This window comes from Leuresthes tenuis, unplaced genomic scaffold (genome assembly GCF_036924035.1).
Source record: "Leuresthes tenuis unplaced genomic scaffold, fLeuTen1.0.hap1 SCAF_4, whole genome shotgun sequence".
NCBI lineage: Eukaryota > Metazoa > Chordata > Actinopteri > Atheriniformes > Atherinopsidae > Leuresthes > Leuresthes tenuis.
The window spans coordinates 3419412-3445753 of NW_027325358.1; the positions used below are offsets into that span (position 1 = coordinate 3419412).

The following is a 26342-nucleotide window of genomic DNA, read 5'->3' on the forward strand; positions in this document are numbered from 1 at the left end:
TTACACTCACAACCAGCTCTGTTTCAGAGGTGTGAGCTGTGTCCCCACAAAGATGGAGCCCTGAAGAGGACGGACAGCGGAGGTAAAGCTCTGTCCATCTCAGCTCTGCCGCTGTCTCCCTGAATCAAATGAAAGCATGTTGTCTTGTCATTGATCCTCTGCCGATCAGGTTGGGCCCATGTGGTGTGTGCGCTCTACATCCCTGAGGTGCAGTTTGCCAACGTTCTCACCATGGAGCCCATCATCCTGCAGTACGTCCCACATGAGCGATACATCAAGGTACTGAACCTGCGTCTGTCTGTCTGAACTGGGCTTTTACTCTGTTAGATTTAACTCAGATAATGTCACATTTGCACATGATACTTTGGTATTTGGGGCTGACTCTCCTGGAGAGAAGTGAAGCATTAAAGCACTCACATTCAGATCCAGTTACTCTCATGTAAAGAAGCTCCTAATTATAAGAAAACAGCCGCATGATCAGAACCAGGAACTGAAGTTTGTCTCAGAATGTTGTAATTACAACATTTAAGTGTTAAAAGCTTATTCATAAAACCTAATTCTTTCAAATTATTGCCAAATACAAACTTAAAAAGGTGATGTGTGAATAAGTCCATCCTTACTGCTTCCACAGGAATTAAGAAGGTAAGTAGCAGCCAGGAGCTGCTGATCAATGCAATTAATTCATTATTAATTAGTTGATTAACTGATCATCAGTCAGTGTGAGCAGCTCTATAAAAGCAGAAGTTCTGTCAGTTTAACACGATGCCAAGGAGGAAAGACATCAGCAGTGATCTTAGAGAAGCAGCTGCTGCTGCCCATCAATCTGGGAAGGGTTATAAGGCCATTTCCAAACTATCTGGAGTCCATCATTCAACAGAGAGAAAGATTATTCACAAGTGGAAAACATTCAGGACAGCTGTCAATCTTCCCAGGAGTGGACGTCCCAGCAAGTTCACCCCAAGGTGAAAAAGCCCAGAGCTACATCTCAGACTCTACAGGCCTCAGTTAGCATGTTAAAGGTTAAAGGTCACCCCAAGGTGGAAAAGCCCAGAGCTACATCTCAGACTCTACAGGCCTCAGTTAGCATGCTAAAGGTTAGAGGTCATACATCTCAGACTCTACAGGCCTCAGTTAGCATGCTAAAGGTTAAAGGTCATACATCTCAGACTCTACAGGCCTCAGTTAGCATGTTAAAGGTTAAAGGTCATGACAGCACAGTTAGAAAAAGACTGAACAAGGATGGCTTGTTTGGAAGGGCTGCAGGAGAAAGCCTCTTCTCTCTAAAAAGAACATGGCAGCACAGCTTAGGTTTGCAAAGCTGCATCTGAACAAAGCTCAAGACTTCTGGAACAATGTCCTTTGGACAGACCAGAGCAAAGTGGAGATGTTTGGTCCTAATGCACAGCAGCACGTTTGGAGGAAACCAAACACAGCATATCAGCACAAACACCTCATACCAGCTGTCAAGCACGGTGGTGGAGGGCTGATGATCTGGGCTGGTTCTGCAGCCACAGGACCTGGGCACCTTGCAGTCATTGAGTCCACCATGAACTCCTCTGGATACCAAAGTATTCTAGAGTCAGATGTGAGGCCATCTGTCCCACAGCTAAAGCTGGGCTGAAACTGGCTCATCAACAGGACAAAGATCCCAAACACAGCAGCAGATCTACAGCAGAATGTGTGAAAAAGAAAAGAATCAAGGTGTTGCAATGGTCCAGTCAGAGTCCAGACCTCAGCCTGACTGAAATGCTGTGGTGGGACCTTAAGAGAGCTGTGCAGAAACCAATGCTGCAAACCTCAATGAGCTGAAGCAGCGCTGGAGAGAAGAGTGGCCGAGATTCCTCCAGAACCAGGAGAGAAACGTCCCACAGGAATTATCATTCTCAGAAAAGATCATCGTTAATAGTCCCTGCAGCCGATTCCTTGAAATAATTGTCTGATTTCCTCAAACTGGGTGTTCTCAGCTGTGTTGTGTTTTTATGCTACGTCTGCAATAAAAGTAAGAAATGATCCTTTTTATATCCACACTCAAACTAACATGTTATCATATTTGTTCCACATATGTTTGATCCAACTCCGAACGACCTTGAATAAATCTTTCGTCGGGTTAAATCCGCCTCGGTTCAGCCTTTAAAAGCCAGAGCAGCGACTCTCAGTGCTTCATGATGCAATGTGGCGTCAACACGACGTTAGCTTCTTCCTGAACACGTCCCCGGTGCTGCCTCTCCACCTTCACGGCCCGTTCAGACCCAGATCTGAGGGCTGCGGCGTCACATCTGCTCTCTGGAGGCCGCAGGACGTCTTTCTGAGAGATTTCCAGCTGAATCAGGCTGAGCGAACAGCAAATATGGACATTTAGGATGAGTAAAGAGGTGAAATAGCTGTTGTGCTGGGTTGATATTCGCCTGTCATGCTGAATCTTTATGTGGGAATATCTCTGTGTTGTGGACCTCTGGAGCAAAAAGCAAAAAGAGGGACATCAGAGTGATTTATATTAAGGCTGAGCAGCATTAGTTAGTTAGAGCTGAGCTGCAGCAGGGATATACCCTCAACCACAGCCTAGTTTCAGCCTCTTACAGCTTCTAACGTCGCACAGTTGTGTTTTGGTGTGTGATGCACCACAGGAAGTCTTTCACAGCAGTGCACAGTGCAAAGAAATCAATATGTGATTCACAGGCTCGTTGGACTCAGCATCGCTGGGTCGTGCACGTGCGAGTGCCCGGTTTCATATTACTGTGTCAGCGGCAGGGAACTGCACGCAGCTTTCCCCCCCCGTCAGAAGCACTCATGCAGATTTCGCCGCCTGCATTCCTTGACAGCGTCACAATGGACAGTGAAAACTGGAGAAGCCACTCTTCCTTTTACACACTCGGTGCTGTTGTGTTTCCGGCCTTTCATTTCATCCTCCGATAGGAAACGGAGAGCTGAGTGGGATCTGGGGAGTGGAGGAGAAGGGAGAGAGAAAGCAGAGCAGAGAGGGCTGGAGGGAAAAGGTAAAGAGCCTGCTGTTCCTTTGTCTCGCACCTGTTGCTAGGCCTCCTCTGCCCCCCCACCGGTCAGCCCCGCTCGCTGGGGGGAACACCGAAGAACAAATACAAAAGCATGCTTTTGTTTGCTTACAGTTACACGTGTGTGACAAAGCGTGCACGTCTCTCCTGCTCTTTACTCCTTTTTGAAGGGAAATAGAAAGAAATGAGAGAAAACTCCATTGTGGAAACAAACAGAGGCAACTTTCCCAAACATCTGCTCAGCAGTGTTGCTCCACAGAACTCTGCAGATCTGTGTCCTCTTTGAAAGCTCATCTGTAAAAGATTTCCAATCATTTCCACTCCAGCTGCAGGGACTCAAATGAACAGTGATTGACTTCGCTGGGCAGATCTCAGTGCTTCTACCACGGCTCCACTGCCATGGAGGCGCAGCGCAGCACCTGTTAATAATAATAACTCGTCGTATCTGTGTCTCTGCGTCTTCTTTGCTCTGCAGACTTGTTATATCTGTGAGGACCACGGGAGGGAGAGCAAGGCCGCCTGCGGAGCCTGCATGACCTGCAACCGACAGGGCTGCAGACAAGCTTTCCATGTCACCTGGTCAGTGTTAAGCTGTGTTAACGTGTGTGTGTTTGAGCTTGTGTGGAAGAGGCGGGCGATGGTTTTTTTAAAAGGAAACCCTTAAAAAAAAGAGCCAGTAGTGGAGCAGGCTGCTGTAGATGTGACACGGTGTGAAGAATTAGTCTGAATACAGACACAAACAAGTAATTATACCTTTTTTTGGACTCATAAGTGTTTTTTTGGGGTGTATAATATGATCGTTACAACCTAAGGAGCAAAATAGTTTGACTTGTGTGACAAACAACAAATAAGAGGGAAAAAATGTGCATAAGTCACTACAGCTGCAGGTCTAATGGGTTTGTCTCTATAGGTTTTGCACATGTGGCCTCTGAGATTTTCACTCATTCCTGAAGCCAAAAGTGGAGTCTGTAGGTCATAAAACAGACTCTCAATCAGACTGAGGTCTGATCCATTAGCAGCCTGCTGGAGTCGCTCCATCCCAGTCCCTTTTGGACCAGCGCTGCAGTAGGTTCAGAGCTGGTTTCTAAGACCTGCTTTGATTTTTCACAGTTCATGTCGGAACCTTCCTCTTGTGTATCCAGCTGCTGTTCATGAACACTTCCCACCACACAAATCAGCATTTTCACGTTTCTGAGCAGGCTGTAAACGAGCTGGTGATGTGAAAACTGTTCATAAAGTCAGTTAAAAGCAGCTCCTCTGCTTCCTTCGGCATGCTGGGTCATTTTTTACATTTTAATCTCTTTCTTTAAAAGTTTTCACAACATTTCGTTGGTCTGGTTGGTCGATCGTCTCTCAGTCGGCGCCGTAGCATCAATTATTCGGGGCTGGAGCCACTGCTTTGTTGATCAGAACAGGAAGAACTGATTCAAAGTCTCCAAACCAGATCTGGAACAGGTTTCCCTCCAGTTTACCTGTAATTTGCGTCCCCACAGCAGGATGCTGCCAGCGCCATCCTTCGTTGTGGAGATGGTGTCACGTCAGCCTCATCTGACCAGAGGACCTTCTTCCACATGTGCAGGAGTCTCTCAGATGAATTATGGTTTTATTTAAGCAGCATTCTTCCCGGCAACTCTGCCATAAAATCCAGTTTGAGGTCCTGAAGACAGAAACTCTCCTGTGGAGCTTTGCAGTTGTTGTTTTAACATAGTTTTTCCACGTTATAATAAAGCAGTTCTTGCTGCTCTGGGGATTTTTATATCATTTAATCTGATCTGTACTTTTAAGCCTGTTTGAAGAGCATTGTGCTGCTCACTTTGTGGTGTGGCAGGCTTTTAATAACAGGTGAAAAATATACTGAGATCATATGAGACTTAGATTGCACACAGATGGAGTTAATCTAGCTAATTATGTTACTTCTAGAGGTAATTGGCACCACCAGATCTTAATTTAGGGCTTCAGAGCAAAGTTGGTGACTACATATCCACCTCCTCCATTTTTCTACATTATTTATGGTGTAACTTCAGCAGTTTGGACTGTTTTTTGTAGATAGATTACAAAGAAATCCATAAAACAATTCAAGATTGTAGTGCAGTGGTTTAATCCGTCCCAGAGGGCCGAGCTGCAGAGTTCTGACATTGAAGCCATCTGATTATGATCGGGTAAAATGGAGGGGTCTTTGTGCATAAATGTGACTCTGCTGTGCTCAGTGCTCAGATGGCTGGTCTTCTGTGTGAGGAAGAGGGTCCCGAAGCCGACAACGTGAAATATTGTGGCTACTGCAAGCACCACTACAACAAAATGGTAAATAAACATGAAGTCGTTACTTTTTTACCACTTTCCTCTGACTGATTAGCATTTGTTCGTCTTCCTGCTAATATTTGTAATGTCTTGTTGATCAAATCAGATTAGATCATCATCTTGTTGGCAACAAAACTCGTAGAGGAAAGAAAAGCACCTCCTACAGGAGCTCAACGGGTCTTTTTTTGCAGCTTTGCATTTAATAAACATGTAATAAAAGTGCTGTTAGATGCTGGAGAGAAATGTGCAAACCAGGAGGTGACAGAAGTGCAGCTGCTCTTTTGTTTTTGCTGTGATTCAGAGACTGTTTTTTGTTTTTTACAGCAGAAGAAGTTGCGCTCCAGTGAAAATACGAGTAGCTCCTTCAGTCATTCCAGGGGGCGGCCGAGCTCTCCACCGCAGGAAAAACAACACCACCACCACAAACAGAGGAAGGTAAGCACGGGTTTATGCATTTATGCATTTAGCAGACGCTTTTATCCAGCAGAACACAGGTGTGCTCAGACACCAGGTGTTCATGAACAGAAAGGACAAAGCTGCGTTTGAGCTGCAGCTTCTGCTCCCATCCACTGCTTTTTACGGCACAAACATGAGAAAACTGTAACTATGACAGTGGAGGTGGTGAAGTAAGCATCTTTTTCTGCAGCTGAAAGCAGTTCCACGGTTGCTATACTTCAGTTAAAGCATCAGGAGCGTAACACTCCCTGTTCAGCAGACTTAAACATGGAGAGACTTGAAGAATTGTCATGCTGATATGACATGTTGTAACAAAACTGAGACTCTATCAGGTTTAATATGTTATTCGTGCACAGTTCAGTCACTCAGCAAATCTCGTGCACGCTCCTTGGCTCTTTCCGTTACTTTCTGAGAGAACGGCGAGGAACATTAGCGGCAAAGCGAAGCCTCCAGTGTTTTATATCTAAAGTTCTGTCCCACAGCCTCTTGGTGAAAAGTGCACGTGTGTGTGTGTGTTTCCAGAGTCACAAGGACAAGATTCGGCAAAAAGAACGGCACAAGAAGTCTTCTGACAACATGAGCTCCTCCATGACCACGAGCAGCATAGAAAAGGTAAAAAGATCCGACCCAGTGAGTCGCTGCGGGTTATGAAGAGAATTCCTCATCAGTCACGGTTATAAATGTTGAGATTAGGGCTGGGAGATTTTATCGATACCGCGATACTATACTATATATCGATACTTTGTTTCCCGATAAAGTATCGATTTTATTTTTATCTTTTTTTAGCAAACTTAATTGAAAAGTCAGACGTTACAATGAGTGAAAACACAGAACATTAACATAATATAAAACAGTGATAAATTAGTTAATAAAAATGTTATATAAAGTGCATAGCTCAGTGGTTTTAATGGTTTTTCTGTTTATTGAATGTAGGATTGTTGTAATTTATTGTTTGAGCTCCTCAAAAATGAAAAAAGATGGTTTGTGATTAGAGAATTTGGATTTGTGTTTATGGTATTTAGCAAGTAAAACAAGCAGGTTGATGATGTAATATTCACAATATAAACCTGAGTCTGCGTACGCTGAAGACACGTTTGTGACATGTTTGTTTGTTTCCGTTTGTCTGGCGGTGTTGTTCTTATGGTTCAAAGGACGGACCACTGTCCAATCAGCGACGATTCATGTCAAATCACACTGTCCCTTTAAAATCTTTCAGAAAATGATGTGTATTAAATCGTATCAAATTATATTAAATCGTACCGAATTATATTAAATCGTATAAAAATCCTATTAAATCGCATCGAATCCTATTAAATTGTATCGAATTGTATTAAATCGTATCGAATTATATTAAATCGTATCGAATCCTATTATATCGCATCAAATCCTATTAAATTGTATCGAATCGTATTAAATTGTATCGAATCGTATTAAATCGTATCAAATTATATTAAATCGTACCAAATTATATTAAATCGTATCGAATTGTATTAAATCGTATCGAATTGTATTAAATTGTATCGAATTGTATTAAATCATATCGAATCGTATTAAATTGTATCAAATTGTATTAAATCATATTAAATCGTATTAAATCATATCGAATTGTATTAAATCGTATCGAATTGTATTAAATCGTACCGAATTATATTAAATCGTATCGAATTGTATTAAATCGTATCGAATTGTATTAAATCGTATCGAATTATATTAAATCGTATCGAATCCTATTAAATCGCATCGAATCATATTAAATTGTATCGAATCCTATTAAATTGTATCGAATCGTATTAAATCGTATCAAATTATATTAAATCGTACCAAATTATATTAAATCGTATCGAATTGTATTAAATCGAATCCTATTAAATCGCATCGAATCCTATTAAATTGTATCGAATTGTATTAAATCATATTAAATCGTATCGAATCGTATTAAATTGTATCGAATCGTATAAAATCAAATCGATGGCTGAATGTCGCGTATCGCATCGTGAGATCAGTGTATCGCTGCAGCCCCAGTTGATATGTGCAGTCAGGTTCGTTGATGACCTGCTTGTGTTGGTGCAGATCTCCTCCAGTCACCACAGCAGCAAAGACAGCGAGGGGAAGTCCAAGAAGCTGAGCTCCCACAGTCATGGTCACCGCAGTAAGAAGACAGGAAACACTGGGAAGAGCTGCTCCTCCTCCTCCTGCTCCTCCAGCCCGTTCAACACAGGTACCGCCTGAGGCCTGCCGTTACAGTAGCTGCAGTAGCTTTCAGTGTTTGTGTCTGACTGGAAGTTTGTTTTTCTCCTGGAGGCTCGCTGTCGGCCACTCAAGATTTCCATCAGTTCTCATCTTCCTCCCGCCTGGAGCGTGACCGCGGAGGTGACGACCACAGCGGGGAGGAGCGTAAGGAGCGCCACCGGAGGCCTGCGGTCCACGAGAAGGAAGAGGAGGAGGAGGAGGAGGAGGAGGAGAAAGAAGATGACAAAGATGAGGAGGAGGAGGAGGAGGAGGAGGACTGTAAATACCACAAGCCACCAGCGTTGACCCCCGCTGATGGCCCACTACCAGGGTCACAGACTCATGACAGGTCAGAGGGCAACTCCAGCCCCTTCGAGAACAAGGTCACCATCTCCACCTTCGGGTCCATCATGCGCATCACCTCTTCATCGGGGCTGGGCAGCAGTACCAAGATCCGCAAGATTTCATCTTCCGGCGACTACAAGCCCTCCAAATCTCACTGCAAGCCGTCTCAGCTGAGCACGCCACCTGTTCTAGAGGAGGCTGACCAGAAGGACAAGGTCACGCCCCCCCTGCTGCCCCGCGAGAGGAGGCACCGCGGCAACAAGAAGAGCCGCCACGGCCCGGGCCGCCCGAGGGGGAGCAAGAACCGAGAGAGGAGGGAGGAGGATCATCACCACCACCATCACCACACAGCGCCTCCTCCCCCAGCACTAACCTCCTCACTCCACCCGAGCCCGACATCCCTGCCGCACCCTGCCTTCCCCTCACTTCCTCCCACCACCACCTCTTCCTCTTCCTCTTCTTTCTCTTCCACCTCCGCCGGGAGCTTCTCCACGAGCCGCGGCAGCTCGCTGCTGGGCTCCGGTGAGTCTGAGCGAGTGGGCGTGTGTGGTGGCCCTCCCACTTCCTGTGTGTGTGTGCGGAGGAAAGAAAACTGCACACTTATCTGTTTGCGCTGCTCATTTGCAGCTCCACTCTAAAGTGTTGAAACGTTTCCATGACACACTCCGGCTTATCTGAGTATCAGGGCCTCACAGCGATTTAGAACAAGCTGCTTGAGGAAATAACCCAGCAGGTCAAACGAACCCAGTCACGAGTTTATATTTTGGATTCATTCAGTCTGTGTTGGGCAGAGATATTGTCCTAGATACTGTGTTCTGTCTGAGCTGCACATTTCCTGACCTACTTTCTAAGTCCCACAAACCCTTGGGTGTCACACATGTTCGTGCTGCAACTTCTCATCAGAAAAAAACGCTTTTTTCACGGTTTTCTGTCTCACGTTTGTGTCACTAAGGTATCTACCCCAGTCTCAAGGACCCTCTTTCGCTGGGTGGGGGTGTCTGCAGCACCCCTCTGTCCCTGGGTGGAGGGGTGTGTAGCACCTCCTTGTCCCTGGGGGGGGGGATGTGTAGCACCCCTCTCTCTTCAGGACTTCTTTCATCCCACATCTCCTCGCTGTCTCTTCCGTCAGTCAACGCCGGCTCCAGCACACAGGTACGTCAGACAGGCTTCACTCGGGCTCCTTCAGCTTTGCCTGCACAGAAGTGCCCCAGATGTTTTATCCCAGCATCTGTCCACGTTGCTCTCTTCTAGCAGCTCAGCTCAGCAGTGCAGTGACTAACTGCTTGGTCTGTAACGCCACCCTCTGATGATGGAAGGCTGCTTCAGGCTTGTTTTGCTAGCTAATGGAAACCTGACGAATTTCACACATCTCCGATCAAAACAAAGTTCTCAAAGTGAAAACTGCGATTCAGCTTCTCAGACCACATAAATCTCATTCTGTGGTGGTGTTTTTAACCGTAAAAGGTTGAATTTTAAGTGCCGGAAAGAGACGGCTTCTGAAAAACAAACCGTGAGATGAGCAGAAGTAGAGAAGCTGTGAGTTCTGATAAGAGCAGCAAAGTCATATTTAGTCACTCAGCGAGAAGCTGCTGCTGTTTTCCTTCTTAAATATGTTGTAAATTAGGACTTTAAGATGAGTTTTGACAGTTTGGGCGACTGCTTTTCTTTGTTAAATGGATGACTTGCTGTCAGTGAGTGCTGGAGAAACAGCCCGGTGTGATTTATGATGGTCACACAGGTCAGAGGATGAATGAGGAGAAGGAGCAACGAGTATTAAACTCCCTTCTTCTTTGAACAGATGTTTTCCACCCTGCAGATGTTGATGTTGGTGTTCACTGTCTCGTAGGTCCATCCTGGTTCCAGCAGCTCCTACAGCCTGACCTCCTCTCAGCCTTTCTCCAGTTGTCTGTCCTCCGCCCCGACACTGCCACCACTACTGAGCCAAGCCCAGACCTCACTGCCAGGTGATCCCAGGCCACAGATACTCCGTCTTTTCTCTGAATTTCACTTTAAATCTGCTGATGCTGCAGAGCGAACGTGGTTCTGCTTTTTCATAAGCAGGAGCTAATGACTGTTTGTGTCTGTTTGCAGAGTCTGACCTCGATGACTGCCGCTTCCCGTGTCAGGGAAACTCGCCGAGAGAGAGTCTGTCCTCGCAGTACGTCTTTGTCTTTTTCATTTAAAGTCTCAGAAGTCATGTGAAAACATCTTTCACCACCGAAGAAACGTCATTATTATCACCAGGAGAATGCCAGAGAGGATTAGAGGTAAAACCAGGCCACATGTTCTGTGTTTCTCCTCGTGCAGGTCTCCCACGAGCTGTCTTCCTCTTCTGTTTGACCAGAGAGACGGGTTGGGCAGAACCCGGCCCGAGAACGTCCCTCACGCCAGCTCCCACATTGAGCTGCTGTTGGAGAAGCATGGCAACGGAGAGATGGGAGTCAACAGTGAGTTCATTTTTACACCCAGAGCACCAGCTGATGGGATGGAATGAGCTTTGAGCTCCTCAGGTCCTCCAGGCAAATTAAAATGTCGTCAGAGGGGAAATGAGTCATGATAAAGATGCTAAGCTCAGTCCTGCTTACCTGCAAGCTGCTGTTATGCAGAGATGATGAGTGTATCTGTGACAGAAAACAGCGCGCTGTGACATTTCTGTTCTGTTCTCTGCCGACACTTGTTTTCTTATCTATTTTTGGCTCCTTTTATTTCCACACATGGACCTGATTTAATTCTCCATTGTTGCTCAGCCTTTTGTTTTAAATCTTCTGACACCCAAATGTTTTATTCCCATAGTTGCTTCTCCTGAGATGAGTTCTCATCCTTCTGTACTTTTCATGTGAAACAATGAAAACCTGGTTCTTACCAGAGCTTACAATTAGTTTTATGCAACTACGCAGGACATATTACACTGTGTCATCATCAAAAACTAAGTGAACCCCTGATCCAGCAGCTTCAGCAGCAGTGAGCTGCAGTGATGGTTTCCTGTGGGACGTTATCAGTCTCTCTCCTGGTTCTGGAGGAATCTCGGCCACTCTTCTCTCCAGCGCTGCTTCAGCTCATTGAGGTTTGCAGCTTTGGTTTCTGCACAGCTCTCTTAAGGTCCCACCACAGCATTTCAGTCAGGCTGAGGTCTGGACTCTGACTGGACCATTGCAACACCTTGATTCTTTTCTTTTTCACACATTCTGCTGTAGATCTGCTGCTGTGTTTGGGATCTTTGTCCTGTTGATGAGCCAGTTTCAGCCCAGCTTTAGCTGTGGGACAGATGGCCTCACATTTGACTCTAGAATACTTTGGTATCCAGAGGAGTTCATGGTGGACTCAATGACTGCAAGGTGCCCAGGTCCTGTGGCTGCAGAACCAGCCCAGATCATCAGCCCTCCACCACCGTGCTTGACAGCTGGTATGAGGTGTTTGTGCTGATATGCTGTGTTTGGTTTCCTCCAAACGTGCTGCTGTGCATTAGGACCAAACATCTCCACTTTGCTCTGGTCTGTCCAAAGGACATTGTTCCAGAAGTCTTGAGCTTTGTTCAGATGCAGCTTTGCAAACCTAAGCTGTGCTGCCATGTTCTTTTTAGAGAGAAGAGGCTTTCTCCTGCAGCCCTTCCAAACAAGCCATCCTTGTTCAGTCTTTTTCTAACTGTGCTGTCATGACCTTTGACCTTTAACATGCTAACTGAGGCCTGTAGAGTCTGAGATGTAGCTCTGGGCTTCTTCACCTTGGGGTGAACTTGCTGGGACGTCCACTCCTGGGAAGATTGACAGCTGTCCTGAATGTTTTCCACTTGTGAATAATCTTTCTCTCTGTAGAATGATGGACTCCAGATAGTTTGGAAATGGCCTTATAACCCTTGCTCACACTGACTGATGTTCAGTTAATCAGAGCATTGATCAGCAGCAGCTGGCTTACACTCTTAATTCCTGTGGAAGCAGTGGGGTTCACTTACTTTTCACACACTGCCTCTGTGTTTCGTCTCAGCTTTTGTTCAGTACATAATGACACAGTGTAATATATCATGTGTTCATCTGAGGTTGAATTGACCTTTTTTAAGACCTGTTTGGCACTTTGTTCTGATCCATAAAGCATTCGAACTGGAAGAAGATGTTCTTTCTTTTTGCATGACTGCACATATGTGTTGTTACCCTGAGACTTGCAATTACTTGTGATTGTTCCAACATGGCAGAAGTGAAGAAAAGGGGTGTGTTAATGCTCTGTCTGTGATGCTGGTCATGTTGCAGCAGCCCAGATCATTTAGGAAACATAGAGCAGATGTTACTGAATTCCTAATCTAGGAAGTGAAATCCCTTTCTTTTGTGTGATACATCACTTTATGGGAGCCTGCCTGGGCTCCCTGAACGTTGTTGCTTCATCAGATCGATGAAGCCTTTAATGACTTTGGATCACACAAAGCAGCGAATGTGGACACAGCCTCAGTTGTGCGACCTCTGATATTTTCCTGCATATTTCTGTCTAACTTCAACCCGAGCAGGGGCCCAATCAGCCCGAATAAGTGGAAACACCTGTGTGGGGGTGCAGCACCTCTGAATGCGGACTAAAGGAGAGCCTGGTGCAGGTTACTGGTTCTGTTTTCGCCGCAGATATTCCCCTGTGCACGAGTGATAGTTCGGCCATAGCTAATTTATCCTGATATCTAATAACACAGAAGTGTTTTACAGGGAAAAAAGATTTCCTGTGGCAGAGAATTCCATTATTTCCTCCTCCTTCAGTCACCGTGGAAGAAAAAAAATGGATCCATCTGCTGCCTGCGAGGTTTCAAATAACCCAGGTTACCTCAGGTTAGAGCCGCTCAGTTTCTATGTAAATTCATCCTGAACAACAGAGGAAAACGTCTGCCTGAGCTGTGCAGCGCTCGTGTGATCGTGGAGAACAGAAGTGTGAAAACACGTCACACCTCAGCTCTCAGCGCTGTTTTCCTTCCTTTCGCTTGTATTTTGATGCTTTCCTCCAACTTCTCTGAACTAAATTCAGATGTTTCCACCTCTCTGAGACACGTTTAACCAGTTCTATTATTCCGGATTTCTGCTTTTTTAGTGCATTTAGTTCATGGTTGTCTGCATTTGTGTCCATCTGCTGCAGAAGAAGACTTTTCCAGGCTGGAGCTGCATGGTCTATAGGGCTGGATGAGCTACCTGAGCCTGTAGCTGCAGCCTTATCACATTTCATCTGCTGTTACATCAACAGGAGGCACTTTTATCTTCCATCTTGTCTACCCTCACCATCGCCTCATTTCCTTTGTATCCACAACACAGCTGAGCTCTGAAACACACGCATGCCAGACTAAGTCTGCTTGTGTGAAACGCATAGAAAGCAAAACGTGTCCTGGTTGCATCGAGGCTGCGGCCTCGGATGCTCGGACCTGATGACGCCTTCAGGTTCTTACTCAGAGCAGCGGCATCAGACGGCGCTTGAGCGCTTTCCAGGATGGAAGTCGGTCTTTCTTCAGCATTTCTTCCTGCTTTCTGAGCCACAGACATGTTGGCTGAACCTTATTGAATGAGACACCCATTACCTCCTGCTTTGTAAGTTCTGCATTTGCAGTATTTTGGGAAACTATGCGTGATGCCCACAGATATTTAAGCCCTGTTAAGTCTCTGCGGAGGACTCAGCCTTCCTCCTGTGATGCTAAATACCTGTGAACATGCAGAAAAAGCAGGACTTTCTATCATAATGTATACTTCGGGTCCCTTTACAGTGTCAGTAAGCAGTCCAGCTTATGCAAATCCTTATTTATGACTTTTTAAATATAGAAGATTAAATCTAAGGAAACTACGTCTTTGTTTACTTTCACCTGCAGGCTTAAAATCTCTGCCTGCTTTAAAAAGGACCAAATTCCCACAGAAATCCCAGTTGATCCTCACCTGCCTCTGCTGTCTCTGCACCTTCCGGCACTGCATTCATCTACATCTGTAATTACACCTGTTTGTGTTCCCCTCATCCTCAAACCGTATTAATCTGGTATCAGATTCCCTGTCGGATGCCTTTTTCTGTCACTGTTCTCACACTTTAACGTTTTCCATTCGAACCTCTCCCCTAAGAGTTTCCAGTCTACTGAGGTTGTAAATACAGTCCAGTTTATCCAGGTTTGGAGAAGTTAGCATCTTCTTTTACTCTTGTGGATCTGGTGCAGAGACGTCTCGGTATTACAGCTGCACACATCTGCTCCTGTGTTGTTTGAGCCCTCATCGAGGAGAGGAGTGACAGGAGACAGTGTTCCTTCTCCACAGATCTCAGAGTCGGCCTCTTTGTCCAGATTGCTGCTCTGAGCCTCTCACAGGTCATATTGGTTGTCCCTGTCCAGTTTGCTCACATCCCACAGCTCTTCACCAACTAACCTTCAAAGATCACGTTACCTCGGTTGCTCGTTCGTGCCGCTTTGCATTATTAAACATAAGAAAGATCAGACCATACCTAACCCAACATGCCCCCCAGCTCCTGGTGCAGGCCATGGTCATCTCCCACCTTGACTACAGCAACGCTCTCCTAACTGGTTTCCTAACTGCTCTCCTAACTGGTTTCCTAACTGCTCTCCTAACTGGTTTCCTAACTGGTCTCCTAACTGGTCTCCAGCCTGTGCTGTGAAACCTCTGCAGATGCTCCAGAACGCGGCGGTGCGTCTGGTCTTGGATCAGTTCTGTTCATTGAGCTCCTCTGGCTGCCCTTAGCCGCCCGCATCAGGTTCAAGTCCCTGATGTTAGCTACAAAGAGCTTAATGGAACGGCTCCATCTACTTGAAGGCTCTTGCAAAGGCTTCTGTCCCAACTGGGTCCCTCCGTTGGTCCCAGGATTGTCGTCTAGCAGCTCCTACACCACGCCTAAGACAATCCAAACTCTGTTCATGTGTCGTCCCACGATGGTGGAATGACCTACCGAGCGCTACCAGAACAGGGGCGTCCCTGTCTATCTTCAAGAAGCTCCTGAAAACCCAGCTCTTCAGAGAGCATCTCCTATCCCAGCACTTACCTTGTACTTCCCTACCCCCTCTATCTCTGCACTTTATCTTTCTGCTCTTCCTTCTATGCCTGCACCCTATCTCTACTCTGTCCCCTCTGACAGAGTCGGACTCCTGGGTTCCTTCTATGTAGTTTATTGTTAGCTTTTTATAAAGCTGTTATATCTTGATTTGTAAGTCGCTTTGGATAAAAGCGTCTGATAAACACATAAACATGTCGTGCTTGTGCTCTCTCTTCCTTCCAGTTGTGGAGATGCTTCAGTCGCTCCACTCCCTGCAGCAGGAGAACCAGCGGCTGCAGGACCAGATCCTCAGCCTGACAGCCAAGAAGGAGCGCCTGCAGCTGCTGAACACGGAGCTGGCCGTGCCTTTCCAGCCTCACCTTCATTCCGCCCAAGCCTTCCTCCACACGTCTGCCCAGATCAGCTTCCTGTCATCCACTCAAGGTGAGCATTTCCACCCGTCCATAGGAAAAGACTTTTGGTGTCTGTAGAGCGCTGCCCCGCCTCCTTTGACCTGCTTCCCTCCCTCACTGTTCCTCGGACCTCATTTAGTCGTGTTCACGTAGGCTGCGTTGGAGGTGAATGTCAACGTTAGACTTTGCAGTTTTCACCCTGTGACTGTGCCTCTTATTTCTGTAGACCCTCTGAGCACCAATAAGAGTCCCCTCTCCAAAAGCTGCTTCCTGAATGACACCTCCTTTGTTACCTCGTCAGAGGTGAGAAACTGTAGATCCTTTCCAGAGAGAGCTTTGTTTTCAGTGGAGTGATATTAAAGAGGCGACAAACTCCGGCACAGCGGCGGATAAAAAGCAGGCTGAGAGCTGAAAGGTCTCCTCTCTTGTTGTCGTTCAGGAGCTGCACTCCGGCAGTCCGTCCCGCAGCAGCTCGTCGCTCTCCTTCCAGAGCACCCCCCCGCCTCAGCAGAGCCCCGCCTCCTTCGGCCAGCCGCTGCTGAACGGGTTGAGTCGAGGTTTGTCTGACGGTGTGGGGAGCATCAGCCAGGCCGGCAGCTCTGCTCTTCCCATGGTGGGTGGGCTCATGGCGTCCCTTACAGGAAGTCCTCAGCTGACCATAAACGGCGTCCTGGGCAGCCTGAACGGTGTGATCCAGTCCCCCGTGCAGAACCCTCCACAGCCAGCGCTTCCAGCTCTGCGCCCCCAACCGCCGCCACTCAACGCCCAGGCGCTCGCTCAGGGCTTTCAGCTCCCCAAAAGTGTGAGCCCGTACGTACCCGCCCTGCGCATGCAGAGCCTGGCATTCATATTCAGCCAGTTTGAAGGATCGATCTGAGGTTTTGTTGGTCTTTAAGCTCGGATAAGTGTGGCGTGACTGCGTGTTGACGTCTGTTCCAGGTCTTCCCTCCTGTCGGAGCAGCAGAAGCAGCTTCTGATGGAGCAGCAGCAGCAGCAGCTCCAACAGTTCCTCACGTCCCAGAACTTCACGCCGGTAATGACTGTTTCTGTTCTTTTTTTTGTACTCATGTTTCTCCCAGCGGTCGACTTCAGAAACCTCAGAGTTAACAGTGGTCCCAGTCTGGTTTGTCACTCTTTTTGACCAAATAAAACACTTGTGCTGCTGTCTGTGTGCAGATCAGAGTGAGTTTGCACCCAGCCGACGGTCGGCAGTCAGGAACTTCTGTCTAACTTTACTTTTCAGTGTATTTTTCAGCTTATTCATCATATTGAATCAAATGAGTCTCAGTGAGACAGTTCTCTCTGATTGGCTGTTCAGTGTTTCCATGGCACCAAAAAAAAAATATATTATTTTGTTCATTTAAAATGCATTTAAACTAGGGCCGGGACTTTAACTCGTTAGAAATTTAAAATTAATGCATTTTAATCGCACTTATTTTTGCACCGCGGAACGTTTCTCACTGGATGAGTTTCAGGCAAACCGATTATACCGAAGCACCAACTAACGTTCATGACTTCAGACAACAACAAACCACAGTGAACAATAGTTAAATATGAATGAAGAAGCTGTTGAGACCGCTTTGGTTGGCCCTGTGGATGGGAACTGTTGCTTTAAAAGACAGAAGGATGGGATGGTGCAGGTGACCCGTGTAAAGAGGCTACAGTCCTCGCTGCTGTCAGCCAGGTTCAAATCCTGCATCGGACGGCCTTTTACTGCGTCTCATTCCCCCTCTCTCTGCTTTCTGCCTCTTTTTATCTGTCCTGTCCATTAAAAGGCTTTAAAAAATTAATAAAATAAAAAAACGGACAGATGGATGGAAGCGCACGGTTGGTTAAGTACCATCTTGCAAAAAAATAAACAATGTTTTGTTGCTTAAGCTTATGCATTCAGTCATTATTCAATGGTATATTCCATGTGAAAAAAATTACTTCTCACTGTTCTTTTATATTTTTTTTAATCTTTTATATGCGCTTAAAATGCGATTAATTTCGATTAATTAATTACAAAAACTAAATTGATTAGTTAAATGTTTTTTAATCGAGTCCCGGCCCTTATTTAAACATGTTAATCTTACCAAATTCCTACAATAAATCGCACTAACACACACAAATTATGCAGTTGGGCTTCACTCCTGCATGCAAACACTCAACTAGATCCAAATGGGTCGAGACGCTCTGCACATGCTCCAAAGTTCCATCTTTTTATGGAAGCAGTGTATATAGCTGAATCTCCGATAAAGCTGCTCTCATTTACATATTTTTCTGTTTCTTTAGTCAGAAACTGGGACTGAAAATCAGCCCAATAACTTAAAGCGTTTCCAGACTGCCGCTCTGCTCTAATAAAATCCTGATTTTGTAACCACGGCCTCATCTGACAGAATCCCCTTTAAAGCAACTCGAAGCCAACGTCTGTGCAGTGAAATCAGCTGTATTCACATGAACCAGGATCTCCCACAGTCAGAAGCAGCAGAATGTCTTGAATGTTTTCTCACATTGTCCAGTTTTGCAGCATCGGACCAGCTTCCCTTCATAGCCTGATTCCCCTCACGTGCATGTAAACAGGTGCCAGGTTGGTCCAGTTGGGCGGTCCAACCGAGTTTTCCCTGCAGTTTAACCGTTTGTCAAACATGTCTCCTCTCTTTTGTCATCTTCATTTCTCCAAAACAAGCATGTGAAGAAACTGAAAAGCAGCTGAAAGTCAGATCAGATCTATTGGATAGAGCACATGCTGGAAAGTTTTGTCCTAACATGCAGCTACTTTGTGTTGCTGCTGGTCTTCGGTCTCTTTTTGGTGAATGAGTTGCACCTGAATGAGCCTTCTCTGTGGTTTTAATTCTGTCCACGGACATGTTTTCACGTGTTAACCTGTCTAATGTTTGCACATGATATAAATGATCATCAGCAGAGACCAACTGCATGATGTTAATGTTGTTTTAGTTGTTCCAGATCAGTTCAAACTCTGCTCTGAGAGGCAGAAAATGTGCAGGTTCTACAGGGCTGAGTCTTTGTGTTGGTGTCAGTCTGAGTTGTCCTTATTTTCTCACATTACAGTGGTGACTGGCCTAAACTTCCCCTGCATCAGTATTTATAATCACATGTAGTCAGTTTGTAACTCATCACACCTAACTGCTGTAAAGATAAAGATAAGAGGAACAAAATGGAGTCTTTGCAACACTTATTTGACTTGCAAACTGCTGACAGTCTGCTGGGGTTGGAAGCAGCCAGGCGCTGTGACACTCACTAAATATAGAAAGCAGTTTGTTTCCTGTTTGACTGTGAGGTTTAGTCGTTGTGATGTGCGACCGTGAAGACACCAGAGAACTGAAAAATTCCACTTTTTCCTGTTAAAACGGGCGAGAAGGGCAACAGCTGAACTCCTACAGCTCAGAGGAAAACCTGGAAAGGCTGCGAGGATTCAAATGTGTTTTCATTTGAAGCCAGTAATGATAATGGTGAAGTCTGCAGAATAGCATCAGCCAACGCTCACATGAGGCCTTTTATGAGCTCTTACTCTCCAAAGCAAACTTCCTGGTCTGTCTAAACAGCTCCACACTTTTCTGAGGCTGAACGGTTCCGACTGTAATCAGTAACTTTCCAAAAAGCAGTCCAGCTGTGTGGAAGCTGCATAACCCCGCTGTGGTGTCCCCCTCCTCCAGGAGCAGCAGGTGGTGGTGTGCCAGATGCTGCAGCAGCAGAGACAGAGGGAGCTGCAGCGCCTCACGCTGACCGGAGCGCTCACCTCCACCCCCAGCTCACCCATGATCTCCCAGTCGCCCAACCTCCTGTCTTCAGCCACAGCCTCACCCCTGCAGGGCGGCCCGGGAGGCGGCCTCTTTGGTCTGCAGGACGGCTCCCTTCACAAGCCCGGGGTGAGTAGCACGGCCTCATTATTGGGTTTGGATCCTCTGAGTTTCTGTTTGCAGAGTCCTGATGAGATGAGTCCCACCTCATCTCTGGGGAGAGCAAACTTTCTGTCACGTTTTTGATTCATGTTTAGAAGATTAATGGCAACTAATCCCCAAAAATGTTTATATGCTCCCTTGAAGTTGTTTGTTTCAGTAAGACTTGATGCACATTAGGGGTAAAATCTCATCTGACCTGGACTGACCAGCTGTTCCAGACTCACAAAACAATAAATGTTTATGTTCATGCGTTCAGCAGACATATCCAGAGCGACATAACATTACAGCTAACATTAAGCTACGTAGAAGGAAACCTCAGAGGTGACAGACAGAGTGCAGGCACAGAGGTGGGAGAGGCTCTCTGAAGAGCTGGGTCCTCATTGAACAGGGACCCCCCTGTTCTGGTAGCGCTCGGTGGGTCATCCCACCATCGTGGAGCGACACATGAAGGAGTCTGGATGGTCTGAAGCGTGCTGTAGGAGCTGCTGGGACCGAGTCGTGATGTAAGCCTTTCCAAGAGCATTCAAGTAGATGGGAGCCGCTCCATTAAGCTCTTTGGAGGCTAACATCAGGGGCTTGAATTTGTCAAGAAGGGAGATGAACCACGGCCTGCACCAGGAGCTGGGGGGCGTGTTGGGTCACATACGGCCTGATCTTTCTTATGTTTAACAATGCAAAGCGGCGCGATCGAGCAGCGGAGGCAACGTGATGTTAAAGGTCAGCTTAAATCTCACAGTGTATGATACAATGTCCCAGATATTCCCAGAGAAAAACCCTCCCCTGCATGTTTGTTTCCTGTTTGGCCAAAGGCTTCTTGGACTGCACCATAGCGCCACCCTCTGGAGACACTCTGCAGCCTCGTTTCATCTCTGCAGACCTGTTAATGGGAACATGTGGGATTCACGTTTTGTTCTACGGTTAATAACGTCCTGTTTGCTTGTCCGGTGAATGGAGCTCACCTGTGATGTGAGCTTTGTGGCGTGGCCGTTCTGATTGGTTTACGCTTCTCAGCAGGCCGATGTTGTTTAGGCAGAAGCTCTTCCTCATGTCTCCATCCCTGAATTCATTGAGTCTGTGTCACACGGTTTGTTGGGTAGATGTTTAACAAGCAGCTCGGAGGTGTTCCACGTGAAGTGACCGAAAGATTTCCAGGTGTGGAACTGAGAGGAAAATGCTGTAATTGTGTTTTCAGGCTGCAGGAGAGAAGGGAGGAGACAAGAACGGCTGATGTTTCGGACTCGGCTCAGATGAAGACTTCAGGCGCCACGGACCACCATGAAGAACTTCCCTCGCCTGCCATCTTCATCTGACAAACTTCCATGAATGTATAACAGGACGTCAAGGTGGACTTTGTCGTGTTTTCATATTCTTGATATCAGAAGTTCTTCGTACGGTTTTATTTTTTTGTAGGCAGCTTTCAGAGAGCTTTGATACAGTGGTATCTTTTTAAATTGCACTAATTTGTTAGCTCGACCAACGCAGCTGCTGATGAAGGCAGAACCTGAGCAGGAGCTGTTTGAACTGAAGGTCAGACTCTCTGTCTGACTCCTCAAGCACTGACCGTTCGTAATCTCCCTCCCCGCCGCTTTCACCAGTCGCTCAGAGGAAAACAAAACTCTGACACTTTTAGCAACCTCAGTCGTCTTCCTCGATATTTCGTCTTCCCTTTGTGTTCTCCGCTCCAAGTCTTCTATACATTGCAACTTCTCACGTAGAGATAATTATAGTCACGTTGATGTGTTGTTAGTGGCATCCATCATTAAGCTAGTTATTACCTCAAACCTTCTGCCAGCTGTTCTCCGCTGTTATTTAGTGCAGACTTCTTACCACAACAGCCTTCTGTGGATGTAGACACCCACCAAAAACCACCACCGGAGTTTCTACAGACCTTTTTATCCTTCCAGTTGCTGTCGAGATTAAGCAGACCAAACCAAACTTCTGGAAACTTTAAAAAGAACTGCTTTTCCTGAACAAGTGCGCACTTTGCATGTTAGAAGCTAACAGAGCAAATTAGCCATCAACACAGTATCTTATACGTAGGCCGCTAGGGACTAACAGGTTTATTGATTTGTGAGTATTTTGCACTCTGTCCTGAAGTTTCTTTGTGTTCCGTTCATACATGGATAACTCTCTAGTTGTTCTTTTAGCAATACTGAATAGATAATGCCTTAATGATGGTAAATTAACAGAGAAAAGCAGGAGCCCAAAGGCTCGCTCTGTCCTCTTTCTTTCATAGTGTTTTTTACCCGGGCTCACTGAGAGGTCCGTTATTATCTGAAAACACTCTTCTTAAACCCGTTTATACTTTTGATAGCTGACTAATGATTTAAACAGTCGAAATGTATAATTGTTCATTTTTTTTATTGTAACATTTGTGTTGGCATACAACGTTTTTTAGTTGTTTGTGCTTCAGAGAACTGAGATAGGTGCAGAAAGTGCAGCCTGCACAGTGGTGTCATAGGAGAGTTCAGCTCTTAAAGCGCTGCAGCAGCAGTGTGTGGAACAAAGTGAGCCTGTTACAGCACTGAAACACCCCCCAACTGGCCCTGCTTTGTCCCGTAAAGACTGCTTACTTGTTCCTTTTCTCCTCAGTTGCTCTAGTCGGCCTTTTAAGACGTTTTCTCACTTCTGTTTGCAGTCTCGAACTCAATCTCCCACACATGTGATATCCAGTTTGTTTCGTTCGCAGCTCATGTAGTCGTCAGCCGGGAACTTGGAGCAGCTCAGTAGTTGGTGATGAATACTGTAGCAGTGACAGAAGGAGAATGTTGATGACTCTGATAAAGACGGGAGCCGATGCTCGAACACCCTCACGCCATCGGCTAATGATCGGAACGAAGCGGTTTCTTATGTTGCACTGTGGCGCCTCGGCCCATTTGTAAATCGTAATTTAGTACTTTTTAAATTTTGTTGGAATACGAGTTGTATAATTTGAATGTGTTTGTGTAAAAACGCATTCATTCTTTAAGCTTTGAGGTCTGGGTAACCATGATAATCCATGTGATGAATGTTGTACTGTGTATCTTTTCTGTATTGCAACATTTTAGCACCTGGCTCTGAAAGAGACATCAGCTATCGGGATATGAATTGCATGAAATGCAGTGACGTCTCTCAAATGTATCGCTGAATACCAAGTAACAACTATGCATCATTTTAAATGCATCGTTCCCTAAAAATGAAAAAAACCATGAAATGAGCACTGAATTTTAAACAGGACAAGCACGTTGTTGTTGTACAGTGTATTTGTTTGACAGGATTGATCGAAACAAATTTGACGATATTAAGATTGAAAGCCCTGTAAAGTATTTTGATATTTTTGTGTGTAAAATTAAAAGGATGGATTAAAACGACTTTTTTTGTAAATAAATGTATTTTACTGAGTTGTTGTTGATGTTGAATGACTGGGAAACAAAAGTCTGTTGCTTTAAACACAAAGTTACTGACAAAATAAGAATATAAAGAAAAATGTGGATTTTCTTTCTCTGACTGCTGCTGTGTGGAGTTTAAAGTCAAGTAGAGTGTGAGAAATAACTTAAACTCTCCTTTAATTCTAAGGTTTACGAATCAAGTCATGATAGAAAATAATCTGATCTTTAACAAATCTCAAAATCATATAAATCCGGGAAGGGTTATAAGGCCATTTCCAGACTATCTGGAGTCCATCATTCTACAGAGAGAAAGATTATTCACAAGTGGAAAACATTCAGGACAGCTGTCAATCTTCCCAGGAGTGGACGTCCCAGCAAGTTCACCCCAAGGTGAAGAAGCTCAGAGCTACATCTCAGACTCTCCAGGCCTCAGTTAGCATGTTAAAGGTCAAAGGTCATGACAGCACAGTTAGAAAAAGACTGAACAAGGATGGCTTGTTTGGAAGGGCTGCAGGAGAAAGCCTCTTCTCTCTAAAAAGAACATGGCAGCACAGCTTAGGTTTGCAAAGCTGCATCTGAACAAAGCTCAAGACTTCTGGAACAATGTCCTTTGGACAGACCAGAGCAAAGTGGAGATGTTTGGTCCTAATGCACAGCAGCACGTTTGGAGGAAACCAAACACAGCATATCAGCACAAACACCTCATACCAGCTGTCAAGCACGGTGGTGGAGGGCTGATGATCTGGGCTGGTTCTGCAGCCACAGGACCTGGGCACCTTGCAGTCATTGAGTCCACCATGAACTCCTCTGGATACCAAAGTATTCTAGAGTCAGATGTGAGGCCATCTGTCCCACAGCTAAAGCTGGGCTGAAACTGGCTCATCAACAGGACAAAGATCCCAAACACAGCAGCAGATCTACAGCAGAATGTGTGAAAAAGAAAAGAATCAAGGTGTTGCAATGGTCCAGTCAGAGTCCAGACCTCAGCCTGACTGAAATGCTGTGGTGGGACCTTAAGAGAGCTGTGCAGAAACCAATGCTGCAAACCTCAATGAGCTGAAGCAACGCTGGAGAGAAGAGGGCCGAGATTCCTCCAGAACCATGAGAGAGACTGAGAACGTCCCACAGGAAAACGGTTTTATGATTATTAGCACTGTACATGTGCATGTATCTGGAGACATAACTAAAAATAGTTGTTTGTCCTTCGGTCCTTGATATGAGGGGTGGGGCCTTCTCTGTACTCAGGGACCTGATGTTTTATAATCCGTCCACAGGAACACTGATAATGCGACTCATTATGAGGTGAAGGTGCATTAACATGTGTGTTAATAAGTAAATGAATACCTCAAGAAAGATAATTGAAAATCTCACGTGTGCATGTGAGAAGTAACTGATCAGTTCGTAATTACCGGTTTGATTTAGTCGCTTTTCAGAGTTACACACGTTTGTTCCTGATGTTGACAAAGCTGTCAAAGTAATGAATGAACAGATGAGTCAGAGCGCGTGAGGAGGAAGAGGAGGAGCAGAAGGCAGCAGGAGCTCCTCAGCTGTGTTTACAGTCATCAGCCAATCAGCGGCGCCGTCGCAGCCATGTTGTAACAAGTCGAAAGTTTCACTGGATAGAGTTCAAGTCTCTGGAAGCAGCTGTGTGATCACCTGCGTGAAGGAAGCAGAAGAAGACGCATCCTCTCTGATTGATCCGCGCAATCTGCGTCAGAATGAACGCAGTCCGGCTGATGTCCGCAGTGTGGAGAGGATCCCCGCACATCTTCAGGCTGCCGCAGCTCCTTCCGCCTGTTTCCGCATCCACGGTGAGTCTGGAACATGTTCAGTCAGTAGATTTCTGCGGTTCATTGTGCCACAGGGTCTTTTATGAATAAATTGTATGGTTAATTGCAACTTTAACGTGTGAATGCTGCGTCATGACCTCATAATGCAGCCTGGGGGGCAGCTTTTCTTCCATTCTTTCTTTTATTCTGTGGAGACAAAAAAAACTGACACACCCGCTTTCATTCACCTTTGGCACCCTTACAGATGAACCTGAAGGTGCAGTAGGTCCTTCCTAATTGTGTGCAGATTAATAAATAACCCCTACAGTTACTGTATTTCATGATCAACAAAAGAAAAAAAGACGTTCACATTAATTCGTGGTCCACTTAAAGTAAGTGAACACCTTTAACACACAACCAATCCATAAACTCTGTGCTGAATAAACATTTCTGAACCAAAAAATGAGATTCTTTTGTATTGAAGAGTAGAGACTTCCTGTCTCATATTCAGAAGCACGTGCTGCATTTCTTTGGTGGTGAGTTTTTAGTGGATTCAGCGTGTAACAGTTCCTCACTTCTCATGGACGAGTTTGAGATGGCAAGCATCTTAGATTCAGTCAACACTGTCTCCTGATGATGGTAGAAACAAAAACATGTAAAACCCCTACAGATTCACCAACTGAATGCATCATTTCCTCGTTAAAGCAACACACAACCGACACCTGGCAGTGTTTTTCTGTAACTGCAGCTTCTTGGGTGGGTCAGTGTCCGGTTCAACAGGTTTTAACATCTAACAGCTGAGAATCAACTTTGTAATGTTGTTAATTCAACACTTAGTTGTGGTTTAAAGGGCTCCTTTTTTTAAAAAATATGTATAATAAAATCCATGGTGGACCAAATGATTAATGGCATGTGCCACCGAGATTGAGAAATCCTATCAGTGGCTAGAAAAGGCTGGTCTGAAAGTTACTTATCATTACCAGAGTTACTTATCATGGCAGCTCAAGAACACACCCTGATCACAAGGGCAATACACCCCATAGTTTTTATAATATTCCATCATAAAAGCAGTTGAAATAGCAAAAAATTAAACGCAAGGTTTAAAAGTCTGTAAAAGACTAATAATACGCCTAAAAGGACCCCAAAACCACATGAACCTGCGGACAGCTATGTCATAAAAAGAGGCCAACAGTAAGGAATTACAGAAAAATACTTTTAATATCATATTTTTGCCATCCATCTATTTTTATACCCACTTAAACCAACTCTGGGTCCAGTGGGCGAGAGACAAACAACCGTGCACACGCCAAAGGTCATTTTAGGGTCGCCATTAACCTAACGTGCATGTTTTTGGACGGTGTGAGGAGGCCGTAGTTTACATGGGGAGAACATGCAAACTGAAGGGCCCCAGCAAGGATTTAAAGCAGGAAACGTATTAACGGAGCAGCCTGAGAACATGAATGAATCAATCTGATTATCATGAGATAACAAAGCACTTTTTATAGGGACAACCGGTTGATTTTGTCATTATCTTGAGGTAAAGTCTTGACATGCTCTGTTAGTTTGGCCCAGAAAAGTT

General features: G+C 45.4%; 1 protein-coding gene across 2 annotated transcripts in view; it reads left to right on the forward strand.

Annotated features, from left to right (window-relative positions):
• LOC140305313 (protein AF-17-like) overlaps nucleotides 1–22976 on the forward strand; it is a 28752-nt gene extending 5776 nt beyond the window's left edge. For both annotated transcript variants that reach the window (XM_072384118.1, XM_072384117.1), the window contains 18 exons: nucleotides 28–82; nucleotides 170–279; nucleotides 3484–3587; nucleotides 5216–5309; nucleotides 5631–5741; nucleotides 6285–6374; nucleotides 7833–7980; nucleotides 8064–8858; nucleotides 9289–9488; nucleotides 10183–10300; nucleotides 10428–10494; nucleotides 10644–10783; nucleotides 15555–15755; nucleotides 15951–16027; nucleotides 16164–16534; nucleotides 16664–16757; nucleotides 19381–19593; nucleotides 20819–22976. In XM_072384118.1, the coding sequence (XP_072240219.1) occupies nucleotides 28–82; nucleotides 170–279; nucleotides 3484–3587; nucleotides 5216–5309; nucleotides 5631–5741; nucleotides 6285–6374; nucleotides 7833–7980; nucleotides 8064–8858; nucleotides 9289–9488; nucleotides 10183–10300; nucleotides 10428–10494; nucleotides 10644–10783; nucleotides 15555–15755; nucleotides 15951–16027; nucleotides 16164–16534; nucleotides 16664–16757; nucleotides 19381–19593; nucleotides 20819–20854 (3024 nt within the window). In that variant the 3' untranslated portion in view covers nucleotides 20855–22976. The remainder of the gene's footprint in view (nucleotides 1–27; nucleotides 83–169; nucleotides 280–3483; nucleotides 3588–5215; nucleotides 5310–5630; nucleotides 5742–6284; nucleotides 6375–7832; nucleotides 7981–8063; nucleotides 8859–9288; nucleotides 9489–10182; nucleotides 10301–10427; nucleotides 10495–10643; nucleotides 10784–15554; nucleotides 15756–15950; nucleotides 16028–16163; nucleotides 16535–16663; nucleotides 16758–19380; nucleotides 19594–20818) is intronic.
• Nucleotides 22977–26342: the final 3366 nt, after the last annotated feature.